General features: G+C 48.5%; 1 protein-coding gene across 1 annotated transcript in view; it reads right to left on the bottom strand.

Moving 5' to 3' along the window:
• Positions 1 to 409: 409 nt before the first annotated feature.
• Positions 410 to 23461, bottom strand: part of LOC149367619 (uncharacterized) — a 116405-nt gene continuing 93353 nt past the window's right edge. The window contains exon 8 of the mRNA XM_089575389.1: positions 410 to 1820. Coding sequence (XP_089431515.1) covers positions 1683 to 1820 — 138 coding nt within the window. The 3' untranslated portion in view covers positions 410 to 1682. The remainder of the gene's footprint in view (positions 1821 to 23461) is intronic.

Here is a 23461-nt window from a genome sequence, read left to right on the forward strand (position 1 = left end):
CAAGAATTTTACTTGGGGATTTTGAGGCGAGACAGGGAGTGCGCGAAGAAAGTACTTAGTATTGTGGAGACTCGACAGTTCGTTATCCTGGCAATGCTCTGGTTTACACAGCTTTGCCTCGGGCCTCCACTTCTAAGCCCCGTGTTCATCGGACCTTACTCCCATATGTCTGCTAGTGCGAAAGCACTGATTCAGACGTTCATACGTGAGCAAAACGGTTTCTAATGAACCGTAAAAAAATTTTTACCATGCAGAGAATGAAAGCAGCTTTGTAGGGGGCACTCAACAACATTAAGCATAACTTAAAGAGATACTTGAAACAATGAGAAAAAAATTGTATTGGTGTAGTCACTCCACTGCAAAGAATTCTGAATGGGTTTGATTGTTTTTTACGCAAAATTTAAATGAATGAGTTTTAAAAACAAAAGCCTTTATTTTGGATCGCCCATTTCAGTGGTGCGGCAAAAATTAGCACGAGCCAATGTCAGCACTTAACATTCCGTTACGCAGATGAGCAACCAATGATACAAAACAGAGAGAAAAATGGTGCGTGATAGTAAAGCAGGAATGAATCAACATGTTCTAGTATATCCCAATAAACTTCACAGAACACAAAATCGTGACTGCAGGCGTTCAAAGAGTGCCACTTTTAGAAGCTTACAGTATGCATTTGAATATCCATTCAAGACACCAGTCCTTTCGGTCTTGAGGAAACTGCGTTGCAAGCCATGTCGACTAGTAATAGCAACATCAAGAGTAAATCAAACACGATGGAACTTTAATGTTATGCCTTAAGTCTATTGTCTAAAGGCCGACGGTATTAGAATTTCAATATGAGGTCAAAACTGCCTCTGAAATGCCAAGACGTGTTTGTTCATTTACTGACATTAACTTTCAAAGTGAAATATTAAAGAGAATAAGTTGAAACCGAGTAAACAACAGAACATTTAAACAACTTATGTGAGTTTGATATACGTAACAATGCTTGCTGTCAATGCACAAAAGGTTTTGCAGCCATGCAAACTTTTTGGACAAAACGGCAGAGGCTAGGCGCGCCTATGGAATGCCTAAATTACATAAGGTTGCACACCACACCGGTCACACTTCTGGCACCACTTGCACAGCAGATAAGAAGCACAAAACTATTAACAGAGGGGCATCAAGAAAGGAATGGACATCCAAACAATGAAGTAGACCAAAGGGGCGTATGCTATTCCTTTCTTGCTGCTCTTAATAATTTCTACAGCAAACAAAGACATTCCGTAGTCATCGCCTGAGGAGCTCCACCAGCAGGGGGCGAGGAATGAGCCTGAATACCCAACAAATGTGATCTATTAAAGCGGGAAAGAACACTGCCATGTCGCAACACAGCTGCACTCTGTGCAAGTGCACTTTGCTTTTAACAACACCACAGTGAACTGAACCCCTGCTGTACGCTCTTGTCATTTTCACTGCGCCAACTTCGCGGTGTCGGAGCTGCATCTGAACGCAGTCAAAATAAACAAGTGGACTACTGATAGAACCGAAAAGTCCTCTGCAGGAAATCCCCAATGCTGTTCTGCAGCGGGGAAGGAATTTCTCAAGCAGATGGCAAAACAACGGACGTCGTCCTAGTGGCTGCCACTCCAGAATGCACGTGGCTCTTCCAACCGCAGCCATCCGCAGGATACACGGAGACACCACTAATGGCGGGGGGGTCCGTGCCCGGCAGGTGGAGCAGTGCCAGCGGAGACTCCACGTGGCTGCAGCAGCAGGAGCCGCTGCCTGAGCTGCCCCTGCACGTCGGCGGTCAGTCGATGGCCGTATACTCCCGAGAGCAGCTGGGAACACAAGAGGGAAAATTATTTGCGACCAGATGTTGACAGAATAAAACTGCCGAAAACAACAACACGTGTTAGTGGCAAGCTACTCATATATGTTGCTATTGTTCATGGTGCACAGGAAGAGAGAGGATCCGCAGGCCTTCACGAACCATGTGATCTGCAGACCCAGCCCATGATACAAACTGTTATTCCGCTCAAAGCATGGCAGTTAGTAACACCGTCGCAATTCCTGATGTAATACTATGCGCTGTAAAATACTTAGGTTATATATATTGCCGGACGCACATGTGGTGTAGGCTATAGCTTAGAAGGGTTAGGGTTCTGGCTAGTGTGTAAAGCCCATGAGGTTCCATAGCCCACAACAAGGAAGGGACACAACACGAGCAATAGCAACTAATACCGCAGCACTTTAATGCTTTATACTAATGAAGCTTCTCCGTTACGCTATGGGAGAGCTTCATATGTTGACCGCCGCCTTCCACGAGACGGCGCTAAGGATTCTCTTAGGGTAACGACGCGAGCAAGTCAGCGTCTGCATGACGAGACTATGGGCAGTGGGACGCCGGTAGTGTGGCAACGCCTATTTTCTATCCATGGTAAAACAGCGCGGAAAAAACACGAGGACGGAACAAACACGACAACACGAGTGCTGACTTTCAACTGAAAATTTATTACGCACATGTGCACATATATAGCATTCCCGCCAAACACTAAACAGAACAAAAAACACTGCATCATCACTGAAAATATTAAATCTACATATCTGCAAATGCATGCTCCAAAAAGGTGATTTCGCGGTTAGCCAGTGGCAATGAGGGCTTACTAATGCATGCTGTACCCCCTTTGTCAATGTGATATGCCTCTACTATTTCCCTTACTATCTGATCCTTATGTTTGAAGATGACAGACCTCTGATGAAGCAATGGGGCGCACGTGTGCTCAGGTTGCCTGCAGTGAAGCGCCAAATTCGAACCGGCTACCTTGTCCAAAGAATTATGGTGCTCCCTCAGGCGTTCGTTTAGACATCTCCCAGTCTGGCCAACATACCACCCACCGCAAGAAAGGGGAATCTTAAACAACACCCTCGATGCACTCAACCCTCCTCTCTACGTGTGCTGTGGTACAACCACTACCGATCCTCCTTCCTAGTAGGGCCTCTCGCTTCCGCTGCACAGCTCGGCAAATGTTGCTTAATTTTCTGCGAGACGAAAATACCACATCAATTTGAAATTTTCGCCCCACTTTCTTCAGACGGTGTGAAAATGCGTGGACGTACGGGATGACAGCTATCTTCCGGCGCTTTGAGACTTCATTCGCCTGAGGAACACGCTTATGGTCCAATTTGATTTTGGCCACCAACCTTTCGCATAACCTTCCAATAGTTGCCTCAGGAAAACCAGCGTGTTTAAGCCTGGAAATTTGGCCTTGCACTCCTTCCTCAATAAGATGGACACACGACTTGGTCAGAGCGGCGCGAACACAAGACAAGGTGGTGCCTTCCATTACCAGCTTGGAATGTCCGGACTGAAAACTGAGTAAGGGCTTTACGGAGCGAGGCGAATACAACCAGCAAACGTGTCCGGGCTCAAGTCTCAGCTCCACATCCAAGAACTCAATCCTACCTTGTTTAACGTTCTCCATGGTGAAAGCAAGTCCATGATCATTTCTGACAAATGTGTTCACGACTGTTTTACCGTGGATAGTAATAACCCACTTGCCCACCTTTCTGTACGCCTATTTTCTCTTCTGATTTTTCCTTCGCAAACAACTACACTGCATATGCATTGCACTGCATGCTTTTTTTGTAATCGTGGAAAACAAAGAGGCGGAGGCGTGCAGCTAGCGATCAAACGATATCACTTCATCGTGTGCATACACGTTCAGGCTGACTCAGAATAGATTTGGGCAGCAGTAACGCTTCATCAGAAGGCCAAAATTTGCGATCACCCATCACCTTCCTCCTCCACCTTCCGCATGAACTTCACGATGTCATTAGTACTCCCCTTAGAAAAAACTAATGCGTTTGGAATATACTGTAGGCTATTTAAATTGTATTTTGAACATATTGCCACGCGCCGAACGCGCCCCGCGGCCTCCGCGCTGAATCGAAGACGACGACGAAGCGGCGGTGGGCTCTCGCTGCGCGCTAGTTCTGTTCGGTGTCGTGGAAGCTGGCTCTATAATTAAAAGAAGGCTTCCAGTCTTGGGTTCTTCCCGATGCCTGCCTTCACGGCTCCTCTGGTCGTGACACTGGTGAAGGTGCGACCGATGCTCCCTACTCCTGAGGACGACTCGACGCGCCCGCCTCTTGTGACCACCCCTGTCCATCGTGCCAGCCGCAGGATCCGAGGCCTGTCCCCAGAGGCCCTCCCTTTTGTCGGCGCGCTTTCAAGTACCACTCCGCTCACGGCGACGCCATTACCGGCCCTGCCTACGACTGTCCCTGCCGCCAGCCCCACCTATCTCACCCTTCAGACTCCACGCACGCCTAAGCCTTTTCACGGTGACCTGTTTGAAGATGCTGAAGACTGGTTGGCTCACTACGAACGGGTCGCAACCTTTAACTGCTGGGAAGACGCTTCAAAGCTGCATAACGTGTACTTCAGCCTTGAAGACTCTGTACGCACGTGGTTCGAAACCCATGAGACTACTTTCTCTACGTGGCCGGACTTTCGACGTCAGCTCCTGAGTACGTACGCCCACAGCAACCGCCGGGAGAGCGCAGAGCGTAGCCTGTCCTCTAGAATTCAGCTCCCCAATGAGGGTGTTGCCATGTACGTCGAGGATGTGACGCGTCTTTGCCATCGCGCCGATCCGGCCATGCCTGAAGAAAAAAAGCTGCGGCACCTGATGCGCGGCGTAAAAGATCAGCTCTTTTCCGGCCACGTGCGGAAACCGCCCAACACCGTCGCGGAGTTTCTGGCCGACGCCGTGCACATGGAGAAATTGCTGCAGCAGAGATCTCATCAGTGCGCCCGGCAACTGCGTCAAACGTCGACTCTGTCAACGTTGGACCGGTTCGACCATGATCCCAGGACGAATCCGGACTCCCTTCGCGAACTCATCCGTTCCGTGGTCCACGAGGAGCTGCAGCACCTTCAAGCAACCTTTGCCCCTCGCGTCGATTCCGTGACCAGCGTCATCCGCGTCATCCCTGTTCTCGTCGACACCAAGAAGGTCAGCGCGTTGGTCGATACGGGCGCAGATTACTCTATCCTTAGCGGACGGCTTGCGACGGCCCTGAAAAAAGTGACGACACCGTGGGATGGTCCCGACATACGTACGGCAGGCGGACATCTTGTCGCACCACTCGGTATGTGTGCGGCCCGGGTTACGGTTCGAGGCTGGACATTCGTTGCCACTTTTCTCGTTATCCGCGAATGTTCTCGCGATGTCATTCTTAGAATCGACTTTCTTCGCGAGCACGGTGCTATCGTAGACCTCCCGAATCGCTTGGTGACGCTTTCTAGCGCCATGGCCACAGAAGAACCTGCGCACCAGGGTTCTCGGTCCGCCCTGCGAGTCGCCGACGATAACGTTACGGTGCCACCACGTGCCAGCATTCTCGCTAGAGTTACCTGCGACGAGCCACATAGGGGACTCCGGGTTGTCGAGCCTAATGTCTCCCTCGTACTCACTAAGGGGGTTGCGGTGGCACGGGGCCTTGGATCCCTTCATGACGGTTGTACAGAGGTCCTTGTCACCAACTTCTGTAATGAGCATCGACATCTGCTTCGTGGCACAACCATCGCTTACGTCGACCACGTGCAGGAAGTGGCCGCATGCTTTTCTTGTGAGGAGCACACACCTGGTGCTAACGACGAAGCGGTCACCAATGTAGACATAAATCCAGGCCTTCCACCCACTGAAAAGAGGCAACTCCAGGGCCTCTTGCGGGAGTTTGGTGCGTGTTTCACGTCATCGTCTAAAGTGCGCCAAACGTCGATAGTTAAACACCGCAATATCACGCATGAAAGAGCCCGACCCATCTATCAGCAGCCCTATCGTGTGTCCCCTCGTGACCGAGCTGCTATTCAAACACAGGTCGAACAGGTGCTCACAGACGGCGTCATCCAACCGTCAAGCAGTCCGTGGTCGTCTCCTGTCGTCCTCGTGAAAAAGAAAGACGGGACACTACGATTCTGCGTCGACTACAGGAAGCTTAACAGTGTAACCAAGAAAGACGTGTACCCGCTCCCGCGTATCGACGACTCACTCGACCGACTTCGTCAAGCCAAGTACTTCTCTTCGGTCGACCTCAGAAGTGGTTATTGGCAGATAGAAGTTGATGAGAGGGACCGTGAGAAACCCGCCTTCATCACACCGGACGGGCTGTATGAATTTCGTGTCCTCCCATTCGGGCTGTGCTGTGCTCCTGCCACATTCCAAAAAATGATGGACACCGTTCTCACAGGTTTGAAGTGGCAGACCTGTCTTGTTTATCTTGATGATGTCATGATTTTTTCCGCAACGTTCACGGAACATCTGCACCGCCTCAGAACTGTCCTGGAAGCCGTTGGATCCGTCAACCTTTCCCTCAAATCAGAAAAATGCCACTTTGGGCTCACCAAATTGAAGTTCCTCGGGCACGTCATTAGTGCTGACGGAATCCGCGCTGACCCAGAGAAGCTTGCTGCCGTTGCTGCCTTTCCGGTTCCCGCCTACAAAAAAGCAGCCCGATGTTTTCTGGGCCTGTCCTCCTACTATCGCCGCATTCATTAGAAACTTCGCCCAGCTCGCCAACCCTCTGACGCTTCTCACCCGTGTTGACACGTCATTTTCCTGGGGCAACGAACAGCAGACTGCATTCGACGAGTTACGGCGCCGACTCCAATCGCCGCCCATCCTGGCACATTTCGACGAAGATGCCGACACGGAAGTGCACACGGATGCGAGCAACGTCGGTCTTGGCGCCGTTCTAGTACAGCGGCAAAACGGTGTCGACAAAGTAATTGCCTACGCCAGCCGCGCACTGTCGCGCGCTGAATTGAACTACTCTACTACGGAAAAAGAATGTTTGGCGGTAGTCTGGGCCGCCGCTAAATTCCGCCCATACCTCTACGGTAGACCGTTTTGTATCGTCACCGACCACCACTCGCTGTGCTGGCTGAAAAATTTAAAGGACCCTTGTGGCCGCCTTGCACGTTGGGCATTACGACTACAGGAATTCGATTTCACCGTCACCTACAAGTCAGGCCGGAAGCACACCGACGCTGACAGCTTGTCACGCGCTCCTGTCGAACCTCCCCCAGAAGACACCACCGATGATGATAGCTTTCTTGGAGCGGTCAGCACGTCTGAGCTCGTTTCCAGACAGCGTGCCGACGCCGAGCTGCGTCTGCTCATCGAACATCTCGAAGGTTGGTGCCCTAAAATACCACGATACCTAGCTCGTGGACTATCATCGTTCTGCCTGCGGAGAGGGGCGCTTTATAAAAAGAACTCTACTTCCAGTCCGGCAGCTTACCTGCTCGTCGTACCGTCTGATCTACGGGATGAAGTCCTCCTTGCCTGCCATGATGAACCGACTTCCGGCCACCTTGGAGTTACACGCACCTTATCCCGTATCCGGAAGAACTATTACTGGCCCAACCTAACTTCAAGTGTCAAGCATTATGTCCGGACATGCCGGCAATGCCAGCGGCAGAAAAAACCCGCGCTCAAGCCTCCTGGACTGCTTCAGTGCATCGAGCCGCCACAAATACCATTCGACAAAGTCGGCATGGACCTTCTGGGGCCATTTCCTCTCTCGTCGACCGGCCACAAGTGGATCGTAGTCGCCACAGACTACTTGACCCGCTACACTGAAACGAAGGCCCTTGCGCGAGGTACTGCCGCCGAAGTTGCTCACTTCTTTATGCACTACATCGTGCTTAGACACGGCGCCCCATCAGCCATCATTATTGACCGAGGCAAGGCGTTTACAGCCCGACCCCTACGAGACATCTTAATGCTTAGCCATACTGCTCATCGACCAACAACAGCGTATCATCCCCAAACCAATGGTCTAAACGAACGGCTGAACAAAACATTGGCGGACATGATCTCGATGTACGTCGACGTTAAACACAAAACTTGGGATGAGGTCTTGCCGTACGTCACCTTCGCATATAATACCGCGACGCAGGAAACCCCCCAGTTCAGCCTGTTCCGTCTTGTGTATGGCAGAGAGGTCCGCATGATGCTCGACGCCATGCTTCCGTACGGCGACGCAGAGCTCCCCCCTGAAGCAGGCCACTTAGTGGAACAAGCAGAGCAGGACCGTCAGCTGGCCCGCTTGCATATCAAGGACCAGCAATCCGCCGATGCCCGACACTATTACCTTCGGCACAGGGACGTGCACTACGAGCCGGGCAACCACGTGTGGGTGTGGACACCCGTGCGCCGCAAGCGATTATGCGAAAAACTTATAAATAGGTATTTTGGCCCGTACAGAGTCCTGCGCCGCCTGAACAGCGTCAACTACGAAGTTGTCCTTCATGGAACTGTGATCGTCGGCCCTGAGCGCCAAAGGCCTGAAATCGTGCATGTAGTGCGCTTAAAGCCGTACTTTTCGCGTGACTGAGGGCTGTGTTCACGCTGTGTTACCTTTTTCCCCTTCCCCACGTGTGAACTTGACTCTCGCCGCATCTCATCTAGCGCACATTGTATAGTTCACCTCACCCCATTCTTCTTTTTGCTCCTCCACCTCTCACTGTACATATCCCATTCCACATCGAGACGATGTTTGCTTTCGCGGGGGGGAATAATGCCACGCACCTAACGCGCCGCGCGGCCTCCGCGCTGAATCGAAGACGACGACGAAGCGGCGGTGGGTGGTGGTGGTGGTGAAAAACTTTAATATGCAAAGAGAGTTTGAGGGTCAAAAAACCCTGCTACATGGTCGGTATCCTTAGTCCGGAAGACCGCACGACGAGGCCCCGTCTCGCGCCCGCTTTACTAGAGCCCTTTGAGACTCTAGTGTGGAGCAGTTGAGGAGGGCAGTCTCCCATGCCTCTCGGGTGGGGGTGGGGGTGGGGGTGGGGGAAGGGGGAAGGTGAGGATTCTTAGTACATGCCCACACCATGTGAAAGATATCGCAGATCTCACCACAGTGCGGGCAGCGCCCATCTGTGTTCGGATCGAAGTGTTTTGCTATGGCAGGACAGAGAAGAGTTCCTGTCTGCAGGCGCCGCAGAGTTCGCTCCTCCGCCTTACTCAGCCCCTTGGCAGGTACTGGGTAGAGACGGTGGCTGTCGCAATAATGAATTAGTATTTCGCGGAACCGCAGAAGCGGTTTATGAACTTCTGAGCCAGGAGAGATAGGATGAGGAGCCCGGTGTGTGAGCGCTCGGGCGGCCGCATCAGCGGCCTCATTGCCTCATAGAATCTGGCAGCCAGGAGCAAAGATCACTTTTGTGCGAGTTGGATCGGCGGGAGCGCGTCTTAGAATTTGGGAGGCAAGAGGGGATATTTCGCCTGCAAGATAATGTTCACAGGCCCGACGAGAGTCTGTGATAGCTGTTCTCGATTTTGGATCGGCGGCAGCGAGAGCTATTGCGACTTCCTGCGCTTTTTCTATTCGGTGTCGTGGAAGCTGGCTCTATAATTAAAAGAAGGCTCCCAGTCTTTGGTTCTTCCCGACGCCTACCTTCACGGCTGCTCTGGTCGCGACAATATTTTGTATTCATGAATGCACTAAAATATGTAGGAAATACGTTCCTGAAATTCCATGCTTGGTATTCGAAATATATTCTTAAAATATGCAAAAATGCCTCACTTAAAGCATACTTCGAGCACTTTTCGAATACGTCAAAAAACGTATGCAGTTTTAGCATCTTGTCAGTGTATTAAAAGTGTATTTTCGGAAATATGAAATTAATTAATCCAAAGTGTACTTCAATTCTAAAAAACGGGCAGTCCTTGTAAACGTATATGTATGCAGTTTTAGCATCTTGTTAATGCATTAAAAGTGTATTTTCGTAAATATTAAGTTAATTCATCCGAAGTACACTTCAATTCTAACAAACGGGCAGTTTTGTTAAACGTATTTGCAGCACACTTCAAGCTGCCGTTGAACAGCCGAGTGCTCGAAATCGAGTCTAGGGAAATCACAATTTGGCGTTGGTAATGCTTTTAAAGTGTACCTTCGTAAAAACGCAACTAATCCGCCCAAGTATACTTCGATTCGAACAAATGGGCAGTCCGCATAAACATATTTACATCACACTACATATTTACATCACGTCTCAGGGAACAGTGAAAACTCTCCCTTTCCAGTCGTCCTTTCGTTGCAACACAGTAATCATAGCGCGGGAACAACGCAGGACAAAGACGAGACCGGACCAGAACGCCTGCGTTGTTCCCGCTCTATGATAACTGTGTTGCAATGAATTACCAACCTGCCCAAGCCTTTTCTGTTCTGAAGTCCTTCCGTTTACGGTAACTTCTAGCAGGAATGTAATCACCACTTATTTACACTACGTGCGGAGAAAGTGATAGCATGATACCGGCAAAGGTGCCTTGGGTGTTTCCGGGCCCGAATATGCCAGCGAAAAGGACCAGGACCGGCAAGGCCGACCGGCTCCCATAGACGCTTGTGTATCTGTTGGTTTAAGGGAGGCGTAGCGCGAAAAAAAAAGACAGGGACAAGAGAGATACAAGACACAGGACCAGCGCTAACTTACAACTGAAAAATATGAAGCGAATTCCCGAGCTCGAGGAACCAAACGCGCATGCCCAGCAACAACTGATTAGATGAAGCGGGAAGATAAACGTGACCTAGCACGACTCGAACACGACCTAATCACCATGACAAGAGCTGGACCGCCCCGTGCCAAACCTTCGAGCGGTAACGCGAAAGCGACTACTTAGAATTTAGAAAGATGGATTCCTTTCGAAGCAGAACTACCGACGTTTCACTGATGCACTTATCTCTTCCCAGCTTATGAATGAATGAAGCCTCAAGAACCTCCCTTGCTAGCTGTTCTTTAGAGTGACCAAGAACTTTAGTTTTCCCGAAAAGCGGATGACAACCGCAACTTGAGCAATGCTTAGGCCGATTCTTAATTTTGTCTGATCTGAGGGACCTAGTATGTTCGCTTAGGCGTTCATTGAGGCAACGACCGCTTTGCCCTATATAAACACTGCCACAGCTTAAAGGGATCTCGTACACAACACTTACTTTGCACTCAACAAACTTGGTTACATGATTGACACTGCAAGCCGGTTTCTTCTGGCTTCGACTTGAAAGTGCACAAAGGCTCGACAATTTGCGAGGAGCCGTGAAGACGACGTCCACACCAAACTTTCCCGATCCTTTTCAATTTATGAGATACGCGGTGAATGTAGGGTACCGCCTCGTATTTCTTTTCCTTTTTCTCATGTTCTATTCCATTGCTGGAATCAGGTCTCTTTGTTTGGTTTCGCAACTTCTTAAGCAAACCCTCAACAACAGCGGTGAGCAACGACGCACGGTAGCCTGCATTCCTGAGGCGTGTAGCCTGCAGATCAAAACTAAACTCCACTTTGTGGGGACACGACTTGGAAAGCGCTGATCTGAAAGACAGAGAAGCAATGCCACGTTTGACAAGTTTTGAATGTGAGGAATGAAAAGGTAACGGTGCTTTCTTCGAGCGTGGCATATAGGCCCAACAAATGTGGCTTGTCATGTTAAAATGCAACCTTAGATTTAAAATTGTAAAGAGTCATAATGTGGTAATTCCAAAGTAAAATTCATGGTCTTGGACACGGCCCGAAACCGCTCCAGGACCGAGTCAACAATAAGCGCAAGGTTATCTTCCCTTAGTTGTAAAAGGACCAGGAAGTCGTCGACATACCTAAAAACATGAACCACGCTTTCATTCCTAACAATCTGATTAAGCTCACGGTCAAGTTTTGCGAAAAAGGTTTTGCATAAAACAGGCGCTACACAAGAACCAATACAAATGCCTCGTTTCTGGACAAAAAACTTCTCCTGAAAGCTAACAATCGTGGAGGACAAGTAAAACGTGAGCAGTTCCAAAAAAGCCTCCACCGTTAAACCGCAACTGTTGCGGAAAGCCACACTTCCAGACAATTCAATACTTTCACGAACTGCGGCAAGAAGTTCATCATGTGGCACTGAATAGATCAGTTCTTCAATGTCTATGGTGAAGCCACTATTCGCACCCCGCAGGTCATGACGAAGCACATCAACTACTTGGTCCGCACCCCTCACTCTGAAGGGGTCTTCAAATTGTAGTGTGCTCAGGTGAACTTGTAAAAACTTACTCGCTTCTGCTTGCCACGAGCCCCGCTCCGTAATAATATGTGGCCGTGTTTATATGGGGCAAAGTGGTCGTTGCCTCAATGAACGCCTAAGAGAAAATGCGAGGTCCCTCAGATCAGACAAAAGTAAGAATCGGCCTAAGCATTGCTCAAGTTGTAGTTGCATCCGCTTTTCGGTAAAACTAAAGTTCTTGGTCGCTCTAAAGAACAGCTAGCAAGGGAGGTTCTTGAGGCTTCATTCATTCGTAAGCTGGGAAGAGATAAGTGCATCAGTGAAACGTCGGTTGTTCTGCTTCGAAAGGAATCCATCTTTCTAAATTCTAAGTAGTCGCTTTCGCGTTACCGCTCGAAGGTTTGGCACGGGGCGGTTCAGCTCTTGTCATGGTCACTAGGTCGTGTTCAAGTGGTGCTAGGTCACGTTTATCTTACCGCTTCATCTAATCAGGCATGCTGGGCATGCGCGTTTGGTTCCTCGAGCTCGGTAATTCGCTTCATATTTTTCAGTTGTAAGTTAGCGCTGGTCCTGTGTCTTGTGTCTATCTCGTCCCTGCCTTCTTTTTTTCGCGCTACGCCTCCCTTTAACATGCTTTACCAACTGCCTCAGAACACCACTCTGCTCAAATATCTGTTGGTTGACAGTTCGACTCCTGACCTATTTATGACGCAAGTTTCGACTAGCCATTCTGTTCTAGATCGCCTTCCGATTCGAACGTGACCAGTAGTGCACTTCTTGGATAATTTGTGGGCCCACAGTCTTTGCGCAAATAAACACCTCACCGGGCAAGATAGTGCGTCCCTCTCGGTGGGTATATATCAGGCAAGGCAAGCATGGCGCTTGCCGGAGCGTTTGTTGCTTGTTGCGGCCCTTCCGCCATGGTTTGCTGTGTAGGTATCTGTGCCGTTCCCATGCCGTTACGTGACCTTATAATCTCATGTACATTTGCGATTGATGACAATTGCGATTATACAATTTGTTCTGAAGTTGGAGCATTGATCCTTATCATTCTGTGAAGTCCACCTTTTTTAAGCCAAAGTGAATATATTTTTACTGTATTAAATGTATATTTTAGTGTATTTAATTTAATGTGTATTTAATAGTGTATTTAATCTAATGTATTTAATTGGTATTTTTAGTATATTTTTAATGCATTATAAATGTACTAAGCGGGCAAAATGTACTTTCGCGTATTTTAAAGAACGTTCAATATTTTATTCGTAGCATACTTAGAAAGCATTTGTTTCGCAGTTTAAGCATGGGGACAAGAAAATGCGAAATAAATATGAAGTTAATAGAATATGTTTGAAATACATTTTAAGCACATCCTCTTTTTCGCTAAGGGTCTTATTACACGTTTTCCGCCCCTCCGATATTTATACTGGGTGATTTTAATTTTCCCAACATCGCATGGAGCTCCGACATTCCCATTTTGTCGCCCAACTCGTCTCTACCTATAGTGAATTTTTGGATGTATGCCCAGTGTTCTCATTACAGCAAATGGGCACGCAAGCAACAAGAATAACAGCTAATGTTGCCAATACGTTAGTTATTGGCAATACGTTAGTAAGTTAGTTAACTTGCACAAGATGTTACAAAACTTAACAGTGATACGCGATTATAAGCTAGCCAATTTTCAGGCAGTCGTCTTTTATTGACATTTTAATGATGGCTTTGACAATCGTACAGTTGAAACTAACAGGAACATGTTTTCGGCCAAAGTAAACCAGCTCACTGAATCATTCCTCAACGCACCATCACCAACATGAGCAGTAATCAATAATACCACATTCCTTTAATGCTTTATGGCCGTGAAGTTTCTCCGTTACGTATGGGAAGTGACTATCGCATCGCTATGCTTCCCCCCACCAGAGAACATTGGGCTCCGTACTCGACTGCATCCGAGGCATACGTGCAGGAAATTAAAGATGCAAAAAAACACTTTCATTCTAAGATTATTCCGTTTATGCTCACAGCTAATGCCACAAAATTCTGACGCGTTAATAATCCGACGACTGATGAAAATAACGCCTTAATCGACTCCTCTGGTAATCCCATTCCGTCAGACCTTGTTGATGCAATTCTTAACCATTCATTTGCTGATAACCTTTCTATTATATGTACCTGATACACATACCTAAAACTCAAAATCACCACTCTTAAACTATGTCGCCAATATTATTCGATACTTTTGGTGTCATTAAGCTTATTCATAACACTAATCTTCATTCCGCTCCAGGTTGTGAACTTATCAATGCTAAGTTATTGAAAACACTTGAGCCTATGTTTTCATTAAGCTAGCAAATATTTCCCAACAATCTTATGACCAATCAATTTTACCGAAAGAGTGGAAAATTGGGAAGGTGATTCCAGTGTACAAGTCGGGTAGCAAAACATCTCCACTCCACTATCGTCCCATCCCCCTAATTAGCACACGTTGCAAGATGTTCGAACATAAAAGTTTTACAAATTACGTTGACCTTTTTTAATCAAACACCTTCTTCTCATTAGACAACACGGTTTTCGGAAATTTTATTCATGCGAGTCTCAAATAACATGTTTTACGCAGGCATTACACCGTATCCTTCACCAATCATCACTAGCAGTCTGTATATTCCGAGATTTTAGTAAAGCTTTCGACAAGGTATGTTACAGACTCCAGTTATTAAAACTAAATAACCTAAATATTGACCCCAATCAACCGAAAGGGATTGGGTGCTTTCTTCTCAATCGCTCACAGTTCGTTTCCGCTGGCGGTTTGAATTCCAGTTTCACAGGAGTGCGTTCAGGCGTCCCCCTGGGGCCCCCAAGGGCGTTCCCCAAGGTTCCTTGGGCCTCTTTCATTTTCAGTCGACATCAGTGGTCTTCCGTCTCTTATTAACTCTCATATCCTCCTCTTTCTTGATGATTGCGTTAGCTTTAGAATAACCAATAGTAACGACAGCTGTCTACTTCAGTCATACCTTACCACTGTAGATAAATGGTGCAACAATTGGTCAATGCAACTAAACATTAACAAATGAAAAGTCATGCGTGTTTCAAGAAAATCTACTGCCCCGTTTTTCGTATTATATAAATAACATGCCTTCAGAGAATGTAACATCATAAAAATTCTTTGGCGTTCATATCACTTCTAACCTAAACTGGTCTCTTCATATCGAGCACATAATGAACAACGCTAATTGCATGCTAGGTTACATATGTCGCAATTTTTTTGAACGTTCCTTTTTGAAACACGATATATAAAACACTAATTTTCTCCAAACTGGAGCACGCAACATCAGTTTGGGATCCTCCTAATGACAGCCATATTACTGCTCTTGAGATGGTTCCGAATAACTCTGCGCGTTTCATCCTCACCAATTACAACCGCACTGCAAGCATAGCTACTATGAAGACTAGTTTTTCTTTTCCATTGCTGTGACTTCGTCGAAAAGCGTCTCGTATCGCATTATGTCACAAGTTGTACCATCATCCTGTACTTCGCGGTCGCCTTATTCTACAGCCATTTCTTGTAATGTCGGTTTCGATTCTTGTCACTTTTGAACCTATGCACTCATCGTCATATAGATAGCCTTTGCCTGTTCCATAACATATTTCACTGTTCGCTTAATCATCCCCCATACCTAGCTCCACCTCCACGCATATCACACCGCACTATGCATCCATTTTATGTTGCTCGACCGCTCACTAGAACCGCTACGTTTGCTGGCTCATTTTTTCCACGAAAGGCTATCATCTGGAACGGCCCTCCCCACGTCAATGCTGCCATCACCTGTCCATCGACGTTTACGACGAGTGTTCCTCCTCACATTCAAAAATTGTAATCTCACCCATGATATGTAGCTCACCACTTATGTAATACCCCAAAAGGGTTTTCAAGGTAATAAAACGAAACGAAACCAAACCAAAAAATTTTCTCAGTCGTTTTTGGCTTGTCATTTGTTACTTATCACTTTTGCCTCAGTCATTTTTGAGCCTGGAATCCCCTTCACGTAAATAATGCCGGAATCAATGATTACGAGATGTTCTGCGAATCTATAGCTAGCATTGTATACTGAGGTCTTACTTCAATTGGCCTCGGTGGTGTATTTTTGTAATTCTATTGTTGTGTTTTTGCCACTCTCCCTCTCTAATGCCTCTGGCTCTGACAGGTACGATAAATAAATAATAAATCAATCAATAAATAAAAAATAAATGAATAAATAAATGTGAAGCGCAAGCCTGCGATGCTGAATACTTGCTGCGTGATGGCTTATATGCAGGAATAGCACTTGCGGTTCTGTCCTCCTAGAAACGCCGAGCATCGTAAAATATGGAAACGGGCGATACCCGGAGAGGAAAGCGATGCATTTAGCTTCCACTCCAAGCATGTACACCCCCCGTCAAAAGTACACAGTGCAAAAGGTTTGCTCGCGAGGCCAACAGCGTGCCTCGTTATGCATCCTCGGCATCTCTTGAAAGAGGAATGGCTTTGCGCACTCAATCCTCCCAAGGTTTGGGCTGCTTGATGCGCTAGGGAGCACCGCTAGACAGCCCTTGGGCTGCATACTTTTGACGGGGGCTGTACGTGTCTGCATTTGGTCCCATGGATTTAATTCGGCCTGCCGAGTTAGTAGTCAACGGAGAAGCAGTGTCGCTGCAAAGCGAGGACCTCAAACTCAGGTCCGGTGCCGGATATTCGAAGGCCCGCCAGCGGAGCGGCACACACTCTCGCATTGGACATCGTCGTTTTCATCAATCTCCGCGGGCAAAACGAACAGATCAGATCAGCTTTACCAAAACCAGAGCTTCACCTGAGTCTAATATCGCCCAAACCCAGGAGTCAACCAGGCTAAACACATGCGTTCCCACGTCTGCTTGGTTTAACTACGTTAAACCCCTACCACTTTTTATTTTGTACCTGTTGCTCCGTGCTTCCTTTCATTATTCATTTTTGGCTTATTGCTTGGCCGCTCACAGCTTCTTTTTTTTGGTGGTGCAAAACCAGCACACGAGCACTGAACAAAAGAATTCAAAATTTTCGTGGTCTCGCAAGCGCGTCCGTCACAGCGGGACAAAGTGTAAATCAATGGCTCATGTAGCAAGAGTCTTCGATGACAGCACTGACCCGGCCGAGGCCGCCGCAGCACATATAATTATGTTAAAGACTGCTGTTTTAGGCCTTCCAGAATGACACTGCAGGCAAGCTGCGATGAAAATGAATGCGTAGGCTGGGCCCATGCAGAAAAATCACTGTTTTATAAAAAGCAACGAGACAAAGTAAGCTGTGGGCCAGAAAATTGCCACTAGCAAGGTCCGCTAGGGGCAGCCATCGATCGCACAGGGTGTCTCGATGTTGCAGTCAAGCATTCAGGCGATAACCAGTAAAGTAGCGTCCATAAAGTAGCCTGCCGAGCTAATGTGAGCCCGTTGGCCGGAAAACAGCCGCTGCGAACAGGGCTCAAGCAGGTGTTCGTGCCCCCCCCCCTCTCCGACACTTGCGCCAACTAGCGCCACGCGCTGTCCATACATGGAACTTTGGCCGGAGCTTTGGAACCGGAAAAAAACATTAAAGCACTAAATACGACAAACATAACTGCAAAATACAAGTCACGAATCCTACCACAGCAAATATATAACAAGCGCACCAATAAATAGGGCTAGCGTTAAAGACCTTGTAGGTCTTCGAAAAGAGTGGTAGCGGTAAGCAAAGATATTTAGGCCCAGCGCCGTTGCCGAAAATATTTGCAGGAGGGGCTCAAGGTTCGACAGCTTATTGGTTTGCTTCCTGTTCAGGCATACTAGAAAAAGCGAAAGGAAAGCTGAAAGCTCCGAGCCTGGCGCGGCCAAACCTCCGCATGCAGTTTCGGCAACAAAGATTAAAATTTAGAAAACACATTAGTAGATGCAGTCAAGAAATAATTGTGTCGTGGAAACAGCTGCGTATATAAATATTGTCACGTATCAGTTGGTACTGGTAGCGCCGCATCTAGACGGCAGAGGAGCGCCAACACCGAGAAGACGCGACAGCACACCGAGACGGCCAGGGTGGAACGTCCAGTTTTTTCTCCTTCAGAAGCGAACAGCGTGGCGTACGAGCTGTGTGCCGAACAGCCTCCGAGCGGCTATTGTTGCAGAGGCGGCATTAACCTCCCTCTAAAGGCAGGTTAAGAGGATCGGCCCGATGATTTAACAAGAAAATAGGGAGAAAGAAAAAGAAAAAAAAAACCTCAGTAACGCGCAGCATTTAGCAACTAAATGTCTCGTGAAAAATAGAGCTTCATCCGCACATCAACAATCTCTGGTCTCAGCTGACGGGAGTAGACCGGGAAACCCCATCCGAAAGAACTTCATAGGTTGCGTCGCTTAGCTGACGGAGAACTCTCTAAGGGCCGAAATACTGCTTTAGCAGTTTTTCGGCCAATATACACAAATGCATGCAATTGCCGTAAAGGAGACGAAAAAGTGAACACAGACGCAAAGCTAAGTCATCTTCAAGGTGGAAAAAATATGAAGAAAAATGGCAACGTTTGCTGACGCTATACACACACACGTCTCCTGACGCTACACAGACAACAAAAAAAAAACAGAAAACTCATAGGCAGGGGACTCTTTCTCGGCAATCTGTGTTTTTACCAATTTTTTTAATGCTTTGTTGAAGTCGACATAATGTGAGAGATTATTTAAAAGTATGTGACGTTTTATATCGAGCGCGATGAGGGAGGGGGCTGCTAGGCATTCATCATCATAATTATCATCAGCCTGACTACGCACACCGCAGGGCAAAGCCCTGCCCCATGTCTGTCCAAATAACCCTGTCCTTTGTCAGTTGCCGCCACCGTATCCCCTCAAACTTCTTTATCTTATCCGCCCACCTAACTTTCTGCCGCTCCTGCTGCACTTGCCTTCTCTAGGAATGCCCTCTGTTGCCCTTAAGGACCAGCGGTTATCTTGCCTTCGCATTACATGCACTGCACAAGACCATTTCTTCCCCTTGACTTCGATTAGAATTTCATTAACCCGCGTTTGTTCCCACACCCATACCGCCTGGTTCCGATCTCTTAACGTCACACCTATCATTGTTCTTTCCATAGCTCGCTGCGTTATCCTTAACTTAAGCTGAACCCTCTTTCTTAGCCTCCATGTTTCTGCCCCATAGGTGAGTACCGTTCAGATACAGCTGTTGACGGATATTCGTAAACTGTCATTCACCTGCGATATGCGCTCCACCCCATTCTTATTCTTCTAGTTATATCCCCCTCATGATCCGGAGCAGCGGTCATTACCTGCCCCAAATAGACAAACTCTTTTACCACTTCCCGCAACTCGCCACTGATCGCGAACTGCCGTTCCCTACTAGACTGTTGAACATCACTTGGTTTTCCACATGGTGATTTTCAGCCCCACCGTTCTGCTCTGCCTGTCTAACTCATTAATCATGCTTTGCAGTTCATGTCCTGAGTTGCTTAGCAAGGTAATGTCATCAATGAATCGTAAATTAGTTAGGTATTCTCCATTAACTCTTATCCCTAACTCTTCCCATTTCAGGCCCCGGAATACCTCCTGTAAGCAGGCAGTGAAGAGCATTGGCGAGATCGTGTCTCCCAGCCTGACATCTCTCCTTACTGGAATTTTATTACTGACTTTATGGAGAACTATGGTAGCTGTGCAGTCGTTATAAATATCTTCCGATATTTTCACATAGCACTCTTCTACACCCTGATTCCGCAATGCCTGCATGACTGCTGAGGTTTCTGCTGAGTCGAATGCTTTCTCGTAATCAACGAACGCTATATATTGTCACGTTGTAGTGACGGCAGTCCAGCGATCAGGAAGACACCAACCAGTCTTGGAAACGAAGGTATTTATTTGGGCTGACTTGCGCCCGCAAAAGAACTGAATCACTCGGATGCGGCGTAAGCAACAAACGTGCTCGTCGGTCGTCGAACTACGAATGCCCGCTGCTCGCGCCATCGTTCAATTTAAAGCCGGCAAGGAAACTTCGATATAACAGGCCGAGTTCATCTAGGGTAATCTGGAAACACGTAGATGCAGCTCGGCATGGCTGTGATCAATCGATATTAGTCCGGTCGCTTCTCGCGTCACGAACACAAATGATAACACCCCTTTCCTGCGGCCTTGCGCGAACGAACGGACGCTACAATGATACGTGGCATTACCCCCCTCCCAAAGAAGCATCGTCTCGATGCTTTAAAATGAAAATAAACACGCAGAATGCAAACTTTGAGTCCTTTAGCGTTCATAATATGGTTTCAGGCGTACGACATGTGCGACTTCCGGGCGTGTGCGGCGTCGCTGAGATGCTGTCGTGCCGTCGGGGATGACTTCATAGTCGAGGTCACCGATGCGACGTAGAACCCTCTACGGGCCAAAGTAGCGTCGCAGCAACTTTTCACTGAATCCACGGCGGCGAACTGGCGGTCATATCCAAACATGATCTCCTTGCTTGTAATTCGTGTCTCGTCGGCGCAGACTGTAGCGTCTGGCGTCGGTGTGCTGCTGGTCTTGAATGCGAAGCAGCGCAAGTCTTCGGGCTTCCTCGGCGCGATGAAGGTAGGCGTTAAAACAGATGTTTGGGCAAGTTGGTAACTCATTTTCACCGGAACAGCGCGCACTAAGACACGGACACGAAGGGAGACACGACACACTCTCGTGTGTGTCATGTCTCCCTTCGTGTCCGTGTCTTAGTGCGCGCTGTTCCGGTGAAAAAGAAGGTAAACGGCGGCGTCGAGGTTGCCTTCGTCAGAAACGTGCGGGAGCATTGGGTCTAGTGTTGTCGTGGGCTTCCTGCCGTATAGCAGCTGGAATGGGGTAAACCTGGTTGTCTCCTGGACGGCAGTATTATAAGCGAAGATCACGTAGGGAAGAATGGAGTCCCACGTCTTGTGTTCGGCGTCGATGTACATGGAGAGCATGTCTGCGATGGTCTTTTTCAGACGCTCTGTGAGTCCGTTGGTTTGTGGATGATAGGCAGTTGTAATCCGATGGCTTGTCTGGCTTTATTTTAAAATGGCTTGGGTCAGCTCCTCTGTAAATGCCGTTCCTTTGTCTGTGATGAGCACTTCGGGGGCGCCGTGTCGCAGGAGAATTTACTCGACAAAAAATTTTGCGACTTCTGTTGCGGTACCACTAGGCAACGCTTTTGCTTCGGCGCAGCGGGTCATGTAGTCGGTGCCACGATGATCCACTTGTTACCAGATGATGAAGTCGGAAAGGGGCCGAGGAGGTCCATCCCTACTTGCTGAAAGGGCTTAGTTGGCGGTGGTATGGGGTTCAGGAGTCCCGCTGGTCTAGTCGGAGGCGTTTTGCGTCGCTGACACTCACGGCACGTTTTCACGTAATAGCAAACGTCGGCAGCTAGCCGCGGCCAGTAGTACTTGTCCTGGATGCGGTGCAACGTGCGAGCCATTCCGAGGTGCCCTGCAGTCGGCTCATCAAGACATGCCTGCGTAATTTCTTGCGTGAGATTTTTGGGCAAAACAAGAAGATGCACTGTCCTGTTGGGCGCGAAGTTCTTCTTCAGGAGGACATTATTGTGAAGGACGAAGGACGACAGTTGGCGCTTGAACCCTTGGGGAGGCGATGCGGTCTTGCCTTTCAAATAATCAACTAGTCTTTTCAACTCAGGATCCGAGCGCTGCTGCTGCGCGAAACTGCTGGCGCTTACCGGTCCTACGAAAGCGTCGTCGTCTTCCTCTTCCGGTGCTGCGTCTACGGGGTCTCGCGATAGGCAGTCTGCATCGGAATGCTTGCGGCCAGATTTGTAGACTACAGATATGTCGAATTCTTGAAGACGCAGGCTCCAACGAGCAAGGCGGCCGGAGGGATCTTTCAAATTGGCCAGCCAGCACAGAGCATGGTGATCGCTCACAACCTTGAATGGTCGTCCGTATAGGTAGGGGCGAAATTTGGACGTGGTCCAAAAAATGGCGACACATTCTTTCTCTGTCGTCCAATAGTTGGCTTCGGCTCTCGACAGTGAACGGCTAGCGTACGCGATAACTTTCTCCTGTCTGCCATTTTTCTGAACGAGGACCGCTCCTAAGCCCACACTGCTTGCATCGGTATAGACTTCGGTTTCGGCGTTTTCATCAAAGTGCCCGAGCACAGGAGGGAGCTGTAAGCGGCGCTTCAGCTCGTTGAAAGCTTCCTCTTGCGGCCTTTCCCATTTAAAAGGCACGTCAGCCTTGGTAAGTTGGGTCAAAGGTTCAGCGATGCGGGAAAAGTTCTTGACGAATCGCCGGTAATAAGAGCACAATCCAAGGAATCTGCGTATAGCTTTCTTGTCATTAGGCTGTGGAAATTCTGCGACCGCAGCCGTCTTCTGAGGGTCTGGGCGAACTCCATCCTTGCTTACGACATGACCAAGGAACAGTAGCTCCTGGTAGGCAAAGTGGCACATCTCTGGTTTCAGCGTCAGGCCTGAAGACTTGATTGCTTCCAGCACTGTCCGAAGCCTTCTGAGGTGGTCTTCAAACCTTGTGGAAAAGACATCAACGTCATCTAAGTAGACTAGGCAAATCTGCCACTTCAAGCCTGCGAGCACCGTATCCATTACTCGCTGGTACGTCGCTGGGGCAGAGCAGAGGCCGAATGGCATCACCTTGAACTCAAAGAGTCCGTCTGGTGTGATGAACGCAGTCTTCTCGCGATCTCTTTCGTCGACTTCAATTTGCCAGCAGCCGCTCTTCAGGTCCATCGATGAGAAGTACTTAGCGTTGCATAGCCGATCCAATGTGTCGTCGATGCGGGGGAGGGGGTAGACATCCTTCTTCGTAATGCTGTTTAGGCGGCGGTAATCGACGCAGAAGTGAAGGGTGCCGTCTTTCTTTTTCACTGCGACAACTGGTGCTTCCCAGGGGCTCCTTGACGGATGGATGACGTCGTCACGTAGCATTTCCTCTACTTGTTTGCGGATAGCTTGGCGTTCTATCCGCGATACGCGGTAGGGGCTCTGCCGCAGTGGTCGGGCGTGTTCGTCTGTGACAATGCGGTGCTTGGCAAGCCGGGTTTATCGCACATTCGATGCTGATGAGAAACAATCGCTGTACCTTTGAAGAAGACTGCGTATTTGGTCTTGTCTGCTCCGTGGTAATACCGGGTTCATGTCGAACGTGGGTTGATGGCCTTGGTCAGATGTTTCCGCGGGGTGGTCGGGGAGGGCAAATATGTCTCTGATGTCTGGCAGCTCGTCGAGAAAGCCAATCGTCGTACCTTTATTTAGATGCCGGTATTCTTCCGTGAAGTTGGTTAGCAGCACCTGGGCTTCGCCATTTCGGATTTGGGCGACTCCCCTTGGGACGCCCAGTCCTCGATCAAGGAGTAACTGGGTATTCCCCTCGATGTCCCCTTCGGCAGTTTCAATGTCTCTAGTACCTATGCAGGCGACGAC

This window comes from Amblyomma mixtum, chromosome 1 (genome assembly GCF_055824585.1).
Source record: "Amblyomma mixtum isolate Tamu chromosome 1, ASM5582458v1, whole genome shotgun sequence".
Lineage (NCBI taxonomy): Eukaryota > Metazoa > Arthropoda > Arachnida > Ixodida > Ixodidae > Amblyomma > Amblyomma mixtum.